Source organism: Ptiloglossa arizonensis, chromosome 9 (assembly GCF_051014685.1).
Source record: "Ptiloglossa arizonensis isolate GNS036 chromosome 9, iyPtiAriz1_principal, whole genome shotgun sequence".
Taxonomy (NCBI): domain Eukaryota; kingdom Metazoa; phylum Arthropoda; class Insecta; order Hymenoptera; family Colletidae; genus Ptiloglossa; species Ptiloglossa arizonensis.
In genome coordinates this window covers 2,738,014-2,751,839 of record NC_135056.1, presented here as the reverse complement: position 1 = coordinate 2,751,839, position 13,826 = coordinate 2,738,014, and the positions used below count along the sequence as shown (strand labels likewise).

The 13,826-nt window shown below is 29.1% G+C and overlaps 1 protein-coding gene across 3 annotated transcripts in view; it reads right to left on the bottom strand.

Annotated features, from left to right (window-relative positions):
• Lcch3 (Ligand-gated chloride channel homolog 3) overlaps positions 1-13,826 on the bottom strand; it is a 68,289-nt gene that overhangs the window by 47,588 nt on the left and 6,875 nt on the right. For all 3 annotated transcript variants that reach the window (XM_076320025.1, XM_076320023.1, XM_076320024.1), the window contains 4 exons: positions 13,435-13,577; positions 10,759-10,865; positions 1,136-1,203; positions 846-991 (listed from right to left, as the gene is read on the bottom strand). In XM_076320025.1, coding sequence (XP_076176140.1) covers positions 846-991; positions 1,136-1,203; positions 10,759-10,865; positions 13,435-13,499 — 386 coding nt within the window. In that variant the 5' untranslated portion in view covers positions 13,500-13,577. The remainder of the gene's footprint in view (positions 1-845; positions 992-1,135; positions 1,204-10,758; positions 10,866-13,434; positions 13,578-13,826) is intronic.

Here is a 13,826-nt window from a genome sequence, read left to right as displayed (position 1 = left end):
TGATTTGAAAGAATCATATCTCATGAAAACTTATTCATCATGATATTATGAAAAATAATAATATTGGTACAAAGTAAGTAATGACATTAACAGTTTTTGTAAACGCTTTGAGTAGTATAGCAACGTGTTTTACAAAACTCGAGCAACACTAATTGTAAGTTACAGCAATATCTGTTGAACCGACACAATAACGTACATGTGTATCCGATAAATATTTGAAATAATTTTTCTGGAAAACGAAAACTAGTAAGAACAAATTTTATTTTATACGTTCGATTCATTTTCTCATCTAGAATAGCAACATTATCGTTTCGACCAGTACTGACCGAGCACCCTGTATATAAAAATAGACTATTTTTACAATGATCGTAAACATATTTTATTCATATAAGTATTGTATGGAGATTTATGCATGAGTGTGAACGAATATATATAAAAACTATTTCTACAGGACGAGTATGAAATACGTCAAGTTCGTTTTTTAGTTTGTTCAAAAGTTATAAATAATACGAAACAGTTCATTGTTTTCAATCGCGTTTTCTTGCCTATAATTAACGGCACATGAATCACCGATTTGTATATTGTGAGAAATAACACATGAACTCTCTAGATTTGATGGATTACTTTTTAAATGTTATCATTTTATTGTATAATTCAATGTATCATATAATAGTTAATGCATTGCATTGAATATTATTATAAGATCCTAGAATTTTCAGAAATTATGAAACTCTAATAATTCGCCAATGTTAGCAATTTTTTAAAATTATTATTGAACTATCCATTTTCAAATTCTTTTATTAGCGTTTAGGCAACACGAATTTCTAGACATTTTTCGTGCGCACCTGTTTTTGTCGTTAGCGAAAAACGTATCTGGCACCCAAATCTTTTCCGCAAAATCTCCACTAAGGGTAAGAATCTCTTCATCCTGGGAAAATGCTAGTCTTTCATCTGTCCAATACTGATTTAAGTACATCGTTATCGTATAGTCCTGCCGCAAAAAAAACAATGTCATTTTTTAAACAAAAACATAAAGAGGTGAGGTAATTTTTAATAACACAGACGTTTAATATTGTAATAGAATATCCATTTTAATAATTATTTATTATGTAATAAATAACACAAGTGTATTTACCATGTTCACTTCCGAAATTGCATCAAAACTTGCGATTGTAAGGTCCATACCAACCAACAGAGGTTCGCCTAAAACAATAATTACAAACATGTAAATAAATAAAAATCAAGCACATTATTAGGATCGTTGAGCTGATCAGAACTTCGACATGATCATAGCGATTCGTAAAAAATTTGTAATTGCTCGATTAATTTTTTTGAAACCAATTTCAATAGTTCCACCTTAATATTTTAGTAGTGACATTCAAGGAAGGATAACCAAAGTGTCGAAAAGTGAGATTATATTTGTAATTTATCTTTGAATTTGGTAATCAGCTTTTATTCTAATTTACTAATATACTAAACTAAAAAATGTTTAAAAAATATTAATTTTATTTAAAGTTATACGTTGTTTAAAAAAAAACATTGTTTCATAGTTGACAAATTTGTTGCCGCTTAAAACATGTGGGAGAAAAGAATACTGTCGTATGATAAAAGTAGTATCATTATCGTTCGATAGTGACTTTTTATAAAATAATAATTTATATCGAAATGAAAATAAATCAAAAAATGTGAAAAAGCCACGATCGAATCATAAAAAGTATATCTGAGAATGTACTGTTTAAATTTGAAGTATATACGTTCGTTACAGTTCAATAAATCTTAACAAGCATTCGATTAACGATTTCAAAGTAAACAGTACGTTCAAACATGCCCGTTAATGCGCTTGAGTAATCTGATACATTCTCAAAAATATTTTATAATATTGTTATTTTTAAAAATTCCAGAAAAAAGCTTTACTTATATATATTTAAATCGTTATACTTTTAAATAGTATCAACAAAATTTTCAATTATTTCGATCTTGCACCCTGATTATCTTCCTTAAAGTTTTCAAGTTTCCAAAAAAAAATTTTTCGATTTTCATTAAAATTCTTTTCATTAGCCATGTACTGCATTAATATTTCACATGTCAATTTTTGCAGCTTATTAAGGAAACGCCTGTGCATACTACTCTTATTCTTTAAATTTCATAATAATATAAATTATATACTAATACAATTATTTGTTTCGTTTAAATTACTAACGACTATGAAATATACGTGACGTATAAGAAGTATTATATTAATAATTATACACTACTTTAATACAAATTGGATGTTTTTTCGTTAATTTTTCTCGGGATACTGGACGAATGTTAAGATAATATCTACTTTGGTATTTCCCTACTGAATCTTGAAACTTAAAGGATTTAAAGAGAACTGTTTATATTTATAAAGCTTAGCAAGCAAAGATAAAGATCGTTAGTTTATTATGATGATCCTTTCTCTCTTGGGTGTCAAACAATTTATATAAAGAAGTCACTAATGCCGCTAAGGATCACTTGTGTATCCTCACAAGTGGAAGTCTCCTCATACTGGATAAACTCCATTCTTTTAGGAAGCATACATTATTGCTTCATTATATGTGGACAGGTCGTCCATGTGGAGGACAGAAACAACTTACAGCAAAACAGTCCCCTATTTTGCAGTTCTGTTCTTTGCTAAGGCGAATGCCATAGATCGCGAGTAAGCGAGACTGCATATGACGGCGGCAAACTATAAAGCGTTGCTCGAGTCTTCAGTGGCTTCGATTAAGGTATAAGGATACCCTGTATAAGGATACAGGAAAATAAATATTTTTTTAAGGAAAGGTTATTTAAATTTTGAAAAATGTTGATCAATTGTACTATTATAATTATTATTTCAATTGCATGTATTATTATAGTTAAATTATTATTAAATTATACCAAATTTACAACAGTATCAAATTAAAAACTTATACAGCTAAAGGAATCCGTGAATAAAAATAAAAAAAAAGGAAGGACATGCAGTTTCGAAGATTTGGAAAACCGCCTTCAGACGTGGTTTTTAAAACAACGGATAATAAAAAATCCACTCACGGATTTATTATTACAGGAAAAAGCATTGGAAATAGAAAATGAAATTGAGATATCGTCTTCGTTCAAGGCCAATAGGAGATGGTTAACAAAATTTAAAGATCTTCATAATATAAGATTAGTTATCAATATATGTCTAAGTCTATGTCTAACTTGCAATGCTAAAGTATATATATTAGTTGTATATATTTACTCGTTCCACACTAAACGGATCTCTTGTTGAACTTAATGACAGGGACTGTGATAAAATTGAAATATATAGTTTATATCTACAATTAGAGACGATGGCAGACGAATTAGTTTTAGAAAAGACGGTACGTTGTTACGTTGTGAGATCACTTGGAAGTGACAAAAAACTTGTTTGGTAATGGTTACAAAATAAAATTTTACTGTTATTATAATTAATACTAAAAGACTTCAACAATCAAAATGCACCAACACCAATTTGACAGCATTATCACTCGACAACAGTATTAGCCGACGACGAGGTAAACTTGAAACATAATTACTTATTTATCTGTATGAAAAATATACATGATAATAGTGATTCAGAAATACATATTTATACTTTAAGGAGTGAATCTACACATTAATAAGAAGTCACACCTATGGGGTTACGGATTTCATACAAATTTTTTATGATTCTACAGCAACAATAAACGAACACGTATCCGAACTTTTTTACCATTGCTGATTATTTACAAAGGTAAAAGAGATTTAATTTTTGGATTCGTTGATATATTTAATTTCATCAAAATATTCCAATAGGTTTAGTGTTGGTGAAGGAGAATAGATTTTATATTCGTACCTCTCCATGGGCTTTTCGTGTTCAAATCTCTTACGGACAACATTTTTTTCTCTTGCTCGTTTCTCTGTCTTTTTTTTCTTTTTACAGTTCTCTTTCTAAGTTTATTTGTTTTTTTTTTTTTTTATTTCTACATTTTCTTATTGTTTCCTGTTTTAAATTACTTGACAATGCGTCGAATGATACATTTCATAATTCATTATCAATTAATCGAATTTTAAATATAATACAATATTAATATAAAAAGTCATTTTTTTTTTCAATATTACTCAAGTTTGTTTTCCAGAAATGTATAATGTATAATAATGTGTTAGCTTTTACGAAATGTGTACCGAAAATGTTTTATGTTTTAGATATTTTCACGATGTCTACTATTCAAGAGACTGTCAATTAATTTAAAATAGGAAAAAGTAGAAAAATATAGAAATAAATAAATGAAAGAACAAATAATTTTATGAAAAGAGATATAAAAATAAAAGAAAAAGAAACCAATTTTGTCGTAAGATTAGAACTCAAAAACCTCAGGGTATGAATCTACTACCCATTTACCTTCACTAATACAGCAGCTGTAATAAATATTTTGATGAAATTAAATGTATCAATAAATCTAAAAATTAAATGTCTTTTATGTTTGTATATAACTTGCAATGCTAAAAAAAATTCGTATACGTGTTCGGTTATATTTGCTCCAAAATCGTCAGGAAAAATTTGAATGAAATCCGTGACCCCATAGGTATGATCTCTACTTTAAGATAAGTAAAACATGTCTAATAAACGTATGCTCTATATACCTTAGTTATCGAGTTACGAATAATTGAAGAAAATGTTCAAAGTGTCTCCTTCGTTCTTAAACATTTTTATTCCTGGGTCGTTTCAAATCTATCGTGTATTCACAGAAGTTAACAATATTCTGTGCAGAGCTAAGGTGACATCTGAAATAAATTAAGAATCATATCGGCTTAAACGTTTTAATCAGCCTTCGAAAGCCTGCAGCTTACAATAAGTAAAAATTGTTCGACATTGTCGACATTCCTTTATAACATGGTACTAAATTCCCTTTGAGGGGTCATTCGGGTAATCCGGCTACAAAAAAACAATTTTTTGTTTTCGACACTTTGAACATTTTCTTTAATTATTCATAACTCGAAAACCAAGATATATAGGATATTTTTTACCCATTTTAGTATGTGGATTCACCCTCTGAAGTATAAACGTGTATTTCTAAATTACCCTGTACTGCCACGTTTATACTAAGTTGTTGAATAAGTTTTGTCGTTCGATAAGAAATGGCGCTATTAAGTTCATCGTTTTATTTTTCTAAAGATGTTTAATGACTACTGTTTAATGACTCATTTTTATATTTACAGTTGTTCAAAGTCGAAGGGTCATAATATTTTCTTACCATGGAAAAAATTGAATATCGAGCAGTGATAAAATTTTTATTTTTGGAAGGTGTAGCACCAAAACAAATTCATGAACGATTGTTGAAAGTATGTAAAGACTCTTCACTTTGAATTAGAACAATAGAAAGATGGATTGCTGAATTTAAACGTGGTCGTACAAGTCTTCAAGACGATCCACGTGAAGGACGTTCAAAAAGTGCATCAACACCAGAAATCATAGCAAAAATACAGGATATGGTTTTGGAAGATCGTCGATTAACCGAGAGAGATTTAGTAGAAGCTCTAGGGATCTCATTAGGCAGCGTGAGCAATATTTTGGCTGAAGTTTTGGGTTTCAGAAAACTGTGTGCCCAATGGGTGCCTCACTCGTTAACAATGAAACAAAAACACATTCGAATGCGAATTTCTCAGCAACATTTGGAACGTTTTAGAAAAGATAAGAAGGATTTTATGCATCGTTTTATCACTATGGATGAGACTTGGGTCTACCACCATGATCATGAATCAAAACAAGAGTTAGGGTCCAGAAATCGGCCAAGAAAGTGTTAGCATCAGTTTTTTGGAATGCAAAAGGAATTTTGTTCGTAGATTACCTCCAATCTGATAAAAAAATAAACTCAGATTATTATTGTAACCTTTTGGATTAGCTAGATGTAAAAATTTGTGAGAAAAGACCTGATTTACAGAAGAAAAAAAATCGTTTTTCATAAAGACAACGCACCCTCTCACACAGCTCAAAAAACCATCGCGAAAATCAGTGAATTAAAGTGCAAATTGTTGCAACATTCGCTCTATTCGCCAGATTTAGCTTCTTCTGACTTCTGGCTGTTTTCATATCTCGAAAAATTCATGCATGGGAAACGATTTTCATTGAACGACGAGGTAATAGTAACCGTGGATGTCTTTCGACAGTCTTCCGGATTCTCACTTCCGGAATGAAATCCATAAATTAGAACATGACTGGATCAAATGTACTGAAGTTCATGGAGAGTATATTGAATAATAAAATGTATTTCAAACCATGAAATCGTATTTTTCTTATCGAACGACAAAACTTATCGAACAACCTAGTACATATCTTATTAACAAAAATATATTTGTTTTTCAGTATAAATTTGATTTCATCCATTTCACTGTAGCGCGAAGATTCAGGTGCGCAATTGTGTTTTAATAGATGGTATTTTTAAATTACATGTATTCCATTCGAGTAAAATGTATTATCACTAGCATCATATTCGCAGCTATTGCTTCTCGTTTTACTCTTCTCATACACCCAATAATACTGATTATTTATTTTTCTTGATTATTTACATATGTATCCATCGACGAAGATCTTGGACTTTTTCCGATTAATTAGTACAACTTTCGTAACTACATAATCACTGTTTTCTGCGTTTGCTGAAGACATTTTTAATACAATTAACACAACTTTAATTTTACTGACAATATAATATTAAATATTACAGACGTAATATCACGGGCGAAAATAGAACACAAACTAGTACAATACTGTAAAGAGAAGATTAAATTGTATTAAACATTGTTATTGTCAGTTGCGGACACCATGAAATAGCGGCGAATGTGACATTTATAAGAAATAGTTATTGCGGATTTATTTTTTCTTATGTACAGAGAATGTGCGATTCAGTTATTATCCTTGTAATTAATAAGGCTGTTGATTAATATCAACAATTAATATTTAATATTGATTAATACTGTTATCGATTGGAATAAATGTTAATAAAGTGTGTGTCAATCGCAATAATCAAGAATAATAGATTGCTCGATAAGTTTTGTCGTTCGATAAGAAATGGAACTATTAGGTTCGTCGTTTTATTTTCTAAAGATGTTACTACTGTTTGATGAACATGTGTGAAGTTTCATGTAGATCGACTCATTCGTATATTCACAGTTGTTCAAAGTTGAAGTGTCATAGTATTTTTCTACAATGAAAAAAAAAAAACAAAACTTATTGAACAACTTAGTATATTCCAGATGTTGGTCGAGGAGATTGAAGGGTATTACACTATACTCGCACACTATAGAATATTCTAATTCGTTGTATTACTGGTATATTGTTCGCAAGATGTAAATAATCAATGTTAAATTATTCACGAGATATAGTTGAGATCTGATATGTAAATGTTATCTGATGTGTTCAGAGTATAATTATGATCTACATGAACTATAGTATTAGCTATTGTGCTATGGTCGTCGAAAGGGTCGTGGATGATTACTTTTAATTTTTATAGGGGTGTGTCCCGTCATCAATGAAATATAAAAAGGAAGGAGAACATTGAGTTCCTTAATGTCTCGAAATTTCCAAACGTCCAGATTTCAGTCGTCCAGAAATCCTAAATGTTTCTGTTTCCAAGAAATGTAGGAATCAAGAGAACTTTCGAGATCCTTATCTCCACTTAGTTTTACGGCTCAACGAATAATCAATTGCATATTATTGACCGTTGCCACAACTAACTCTTGCTTAACATATTGTGTCAATTCTTGCGTCTATAGTTTTTATCTTAGAAAAGTGGGCTATATATATTTGCAATAGTGATATGGTAACCAGCTGGGAATGAGTGTCTGGTTGAATGGTAGAGGTTGTATATCACATTCAAGTCCAAGTGCTCAAAGGGTACTAGTGATAAATTAGTATACCTATATAATATATATATAAATTACTGAACCTAGCAGATGATGTTTGTACGTACATATGTATATATATATTTACTTATTTATATAATGCCTTTTATGTGTTTTCCAATGTTATTCACGTGAAGTGAATTATAATTATATACAAGTTTTATATATATATATATATATATATATATATATACCATAATGGTTAGCATCAAATGAAACTCCAGAGCGACTCCAAAGCCATGGGAATAACCTGCCACAGTGTCTATCGTGGATTATACACGGCATAATTCATTTTGAACGGTTAAAACATGAAAATAGAGTTAATGCTACCACTTATTGTAAACAGTTAACACGTTCAAGTAGAAGAATTACACAAAAGCATTCCGCAATAGTGAATAGGAAAGGTGTCATTTTTGCACCACCACAATTCGAGATCTCACGCAGCAAAAAATCAGAGAATCGGATTGAAAAACTTTGATGTACTCGTTGTACTCTCCCGATACAGCACCCTCTGATTACCCTTCCGTTCTCTGCAGGATTATTTAACTGACCAAAGATTTACAAAGACATAAAAAATGTAATAATATAATTTTTTAAATAAAAACCTGTCTTTATATGAATGAGGCATACAGAACTTGGTTTCCAGATGGTAAAAGATGGTGGAAACCGATGGAAATTATTTAAATAATTAGACATTTTAGGCAAGATTGTAGAAATTTGAATAAACATTATTAAAGAAAAGCGACATTACTTTCCGATACCTCTAGCGCTATGTCCATTATCATCGTTATCATTATCGTCATTACCATCGCTATTACCATCATTATCATCATCAATATCGTAATTATTTTCGTTATTATTACTACGTATTATACAGGGTGTTTACAGAAAAGTGTAATGATACAAATGATACAAATCAAAATATTCTATTCTAATTTACAATTTGAATGTGTAATTAGTTTATGGATACATATCTCGTGCGTGTGCGCGTGATCAATTGACTGATATGAGTAAACATAATGCGTATCAAGAGTCACATCAATAAATTTTAACTGCTCGGTAACGAAAATTGGAAATGCTAACTGACTTTTTGATTTTTCTTTCTTCTCAAGAAAAGTTGCATTACATCATTTGAGAGATACGAAATCAATTTCGCAGCATAGGATCGATGCAACGTAAAGAATATGCAGTTACCAAACAATTGGCTTTTCTTTCTTTCTTACCAAAAACGAAAACGAAATGGAATGAAAGCGAGTTAGAATGGCTGAAAATTAGCGAAAAATCGCACAAGGCAAAATATTAATATTTTGTTGTACTGAGCCTTTCAGATACTTGAAACTCCATCCTTTGTGTGGAATGCTTCGTCTTCACAGTGCATTAAGAATTGTGGGGAGACAACTCAAGCTTGCAATGTGTAGACCAAATCACTCAAAGTTCTTAAAGAATAAATATCTACATATGTATTGTAAGAAGTAAAAATCATGGAAGCTCTGAACTCTAGAAATCCTTTTCCTAGTTAAGTCAATTCTTTCATTTATCCGACATTAGATTTTAAATGTTTAACGTGGTACTCAAATTAGTAAACCCCCTGAAATATGCAACCCTCCTGATTCATGATGTATTGTCAACTAGTTCCCCACCATCGATACTACTATTGTAGTCAAATGAGTAAGTAGTAAGAATTAATTAAAATTTACTATAATTTCAAGGTTATAGATCGTGTTCTCTAATTGAGAACAAAAATAGAAATTCTCGTTGAAGAACTTTCAAATTTTTGACAAAGACATGTACTATAAATACAAGACTACAGCCTTACGTTTATTTTCAATAACCCCTTCACTCTATTTGACAGTTAGAATCTGTATTGACCCCCTTAATTAATAATCGCTGTAGGCAATTTTAACGTTTAATTTAATTATTTATAAGTTTACAAGTTAACAGGAAATGATTCAAGAAAAATTACTTGTAAAAGAAGCACATCTTGCTATATATACCTGGTGTATTCTTTTAAACATCGAAAAAACTAGAAAAAAATGAAAAATAAATACTGTATGTCTACAATACAATAAACGAAGATCTCTCTCTCTCTCTCTCTCTCTCTCTCTCTCTCTCTCTCTCATATTGTCTCGTGTATTGTAACTTTAAATATAATTGTTTCCATAAATCTTTTTAAAACTGCTTTTAGAATTTTATCGTTTTTTAATTGCAGTAATTTGAATAAAAGGTATTATCTTTCATACCATATATTAGATTACAAAGAACAAAATGAAATTTGTATTTTCTTAATTAATTCTGTAACTAGACATGTAATTAAAAAACAATTTAAATACAGTATAATTTCATCCACTAATAACAATTAAAATCTTTATATTTTACAGTACATCATTGTAAGGGCACTAGCAATAAATTGATGAGTTGTTATAAACCAATAAAAAACAATCTAAATGATACCATAGTTGGATTTATATTCACTGGCAATAACTTGCCAATCTATTATATAATTTATGGTATCAAAATATTTGTTATTATTTAAATTGTTTTTCATTGGCAACAACTCACCCACTTATTGTTGATGTTCTCAGGATGATATACTAAAAAATATAAAGCTTTTAATTGTTATTAGTGGATGAAATTCGATCCTGCATGCGTGATTTTGTCAGTTTGATTCAATCACCAAGTGTAACTAAAATAGTGGAAATAAAATTCAATCGGTTATTTAAAAAACGATATATTTATTTTAATTACTACACAAATATTTACAAATATTTATAATTTTAGTTAAATTTAGAAGACTATTATAATCGATTTCAATTATTTTAAGTGATTAACTAAAAAAGAGAAGCATAGAGTACTTACCGCCAAAATTTGGTCTCAATCGAATATCGTATCCATCGAGAATTCGCGATATAGTCTGTGTCACATTTTCCAATCTATCAGACATCCCTGTATTTTCAAAACTAGCCCTAAAATTAACCAAAACATAATAAATTATATTCATTAATTTTTCGATATTGATTCAATAATGTAATGGAATTCTTCACAAAAAATTGCTTCAAAATGTGTTTCTAATAATACTGATGCATTTCGTGGAGTTTATTTGTTTTACTATTGTGGAAAGATGATTGTATGCAAAATTTAAACAACGAATCACATTATTGATACATTCTTGCAATGAAAAGCGAATCAGAAAAAGTATATTTTATGTCAACATTCTGAAGAAACTGTATGTATAGAGTGTGTATAAGGTTTTGGGTAAATGATATGGATTGTCGTCTACGTGGCTTAAAAAAGATTGTATAGGGAAAAATTATATGACTTAAATGATCCATAATTACCATTATGTATTTATATGTATATATGCAGTGGCAACGTGCACTTTCAAACGTTTCTTTTAAGCAGAATCTGTACTTTTTATTACATTAATCAATAATGTTTCTTATTTTCTACAAGAAAATATTGAAACGTTTTTACAAAGAAACTATTAGTTTCAGGAATATTTTAAGTTTAAGCTTAAGCATCTGTATTATATTTGTAAATATTAATTAAAAACAAAACACATGTGTTTACATTATATGTAGTAAATACAAATTCAATTGCCTGAAGTTCCAATAGGAAAACAAAGTGCAAAATAATATAACTTTTCAACATTTTTTTGGAGACAAGTATGAAATTTTATCAACTATGTCATCTAACAACTATCATCTAAAAATATATACATTAAGTTACAATGTTACTAAATTTTATTAAAAAATCTTGATTTGTGTAAAAATTATATCTAATCATGTGGAGCCACTTTATCTGAACTGAGAGAAGGTATTTAATTACCAAATCGTGTGTAAAATTTAAAACAAATCTACAGGTTTAAAAACTAAACTTACAGATTTTTTAAAATTTTTTGTACTGTATCAAAATTGAACATTAAATTTTGTACCTTATATTTTTGCATTCATTCGATCACAACCCATCCAATTTGACAAAAAAAGGAAGCGTTATACTTAATAATAGTAATGCAAACACAAATTATAAAGTTTTCATATTTTTTAATGTCAAACAATTTGGTAATTAGACACCTATTCTATTATTCCAGGCATAATAATTTCACATAATTGTACATAACTTTTATACAAATTAAAATTATTTTACAGTTTAATTTATTTACTTTTAGATGATTGATAAACAGTTTATAAAATTACATACTCACCTTCTAAAGAAGTGTTCAAAAATTATTTCACTCTTCAGTCCATCACCTTATTGAAATATCCTATTATCATTTCCCTGAGTTTATACAAATTGCATCATCCACTTCTACTTTTACGCCATACAACCTTTCTTTTTTGTATAAGAGACAGAGAAAGAGTGCTATGCAAAGGTACGAGTAATAAAGCCTTGAGGCAGAATGATATAATGGGAAGAAGAAGAAAAACATAAGGGGACAAAATCAAAATCGAAAAGACAAAAAGAGCAATATAGTATAAAGAAAAAGTATAAAAAAAAAAGGGAGTTTGCAGACAATAGTGCTTATAGGAGATAAAAAAGTGAGAGAACAAAAAGTGAACTAACGATTAGTGGAGAAAAAGAAAGATGGAAGTGAAAGGAAAAGGTAGTGTAAAGACAATAGTGCTTAGAGGAGGGTGAAAAGAGAAAAGGAACTACCAATAAGTGGGAAGCAGGGAGAAAGAAGAGATTTGAAATAGACAGACAGGATGACAGAAGAACTGAAGGAAATGTATAGGTAAATATATAGACAAGAGAAATAAATCAATATAAGAGCTTATTAAAATGTAATAGACAACAAAAAATAGTAGTAACAGTGAGAATAGAATAAAAGGAGGCATATTTAATGTGAGAAGAACAGAAAAAGAAAAATGCAAATTATGGAATGAGAATAATGAACGTATATGAGAGAATATTAAGGAGAATAAGGAACTAAAACTGAATAAAAAAAGGTTGAAACATTATATACAATTTTGGAACTGTAATGTAAAATTAAAATAAATTATTTACAATTAATTAACAGTAGAAACTGTATGACTTGTTATTATGGAATTTATAATAAATAGAATAAAAACCATAATAACTCATAAAAGAAAGCAATAGTTCTTTCCATTAATTTATATTTAGTTTTATCATTTTTATAAATATTGCTTACTTTAATAAACTGTTTAACCTTTTCTTGACTTCAAATATGAAGCAAATTATAAGCTTTAAGTATTTTCACTGCACCTCAGGAATAGAAATGATATAAGTCTAATTAAAAATTACTTGAAATGTAGAATACATACATATACACTTGTATACATTAACTTGTTCGCAAAAATTGTAGTAAAAATTTTCACAAAATAATACCTTAATATTTCAATAAATTTTCAGTATAATATATTTTTGTTGGCCTTTTAATTCTGTATTAAATCCTTATATTTTTACATTACACAAATACACTTGCAATACAAGTGTAAGATTCAAGTATATTTTTATGTTAAACAAAGCAATTGTTACTTGCTTTTGAATCTGATAAAATGGATTAATCGTTACCAGACAACTAGGTAGATCATCTGCAGCAGAAGAGTGATCTGCTGCAGCCTCATTCTGCAAAGCATCCTCTGAAATTACATCAGCAGATAGAAGAGAACGTCATCTCATTAGGTTCTTGCACCTCGACATCGGACTGTCAGAAACTGCAAATAAAATTGATCCGATTTTTATCCTTTATCTTTATTATATTGTAATTACTGTTAAGTATATAATTAAATACTATTAATAAATTACTTAAGACAAAAATTACACTCTAGTATATGATAAAAATAAAATCAATTAAATTTCTTTAATGAGGGTTTTACATCTATTACATTGTATCAAATTATTATAATATAATTCATTGCCCAATCAAATAAAATTAGCAAAAGGAATTCATTTTTACTTTGTAC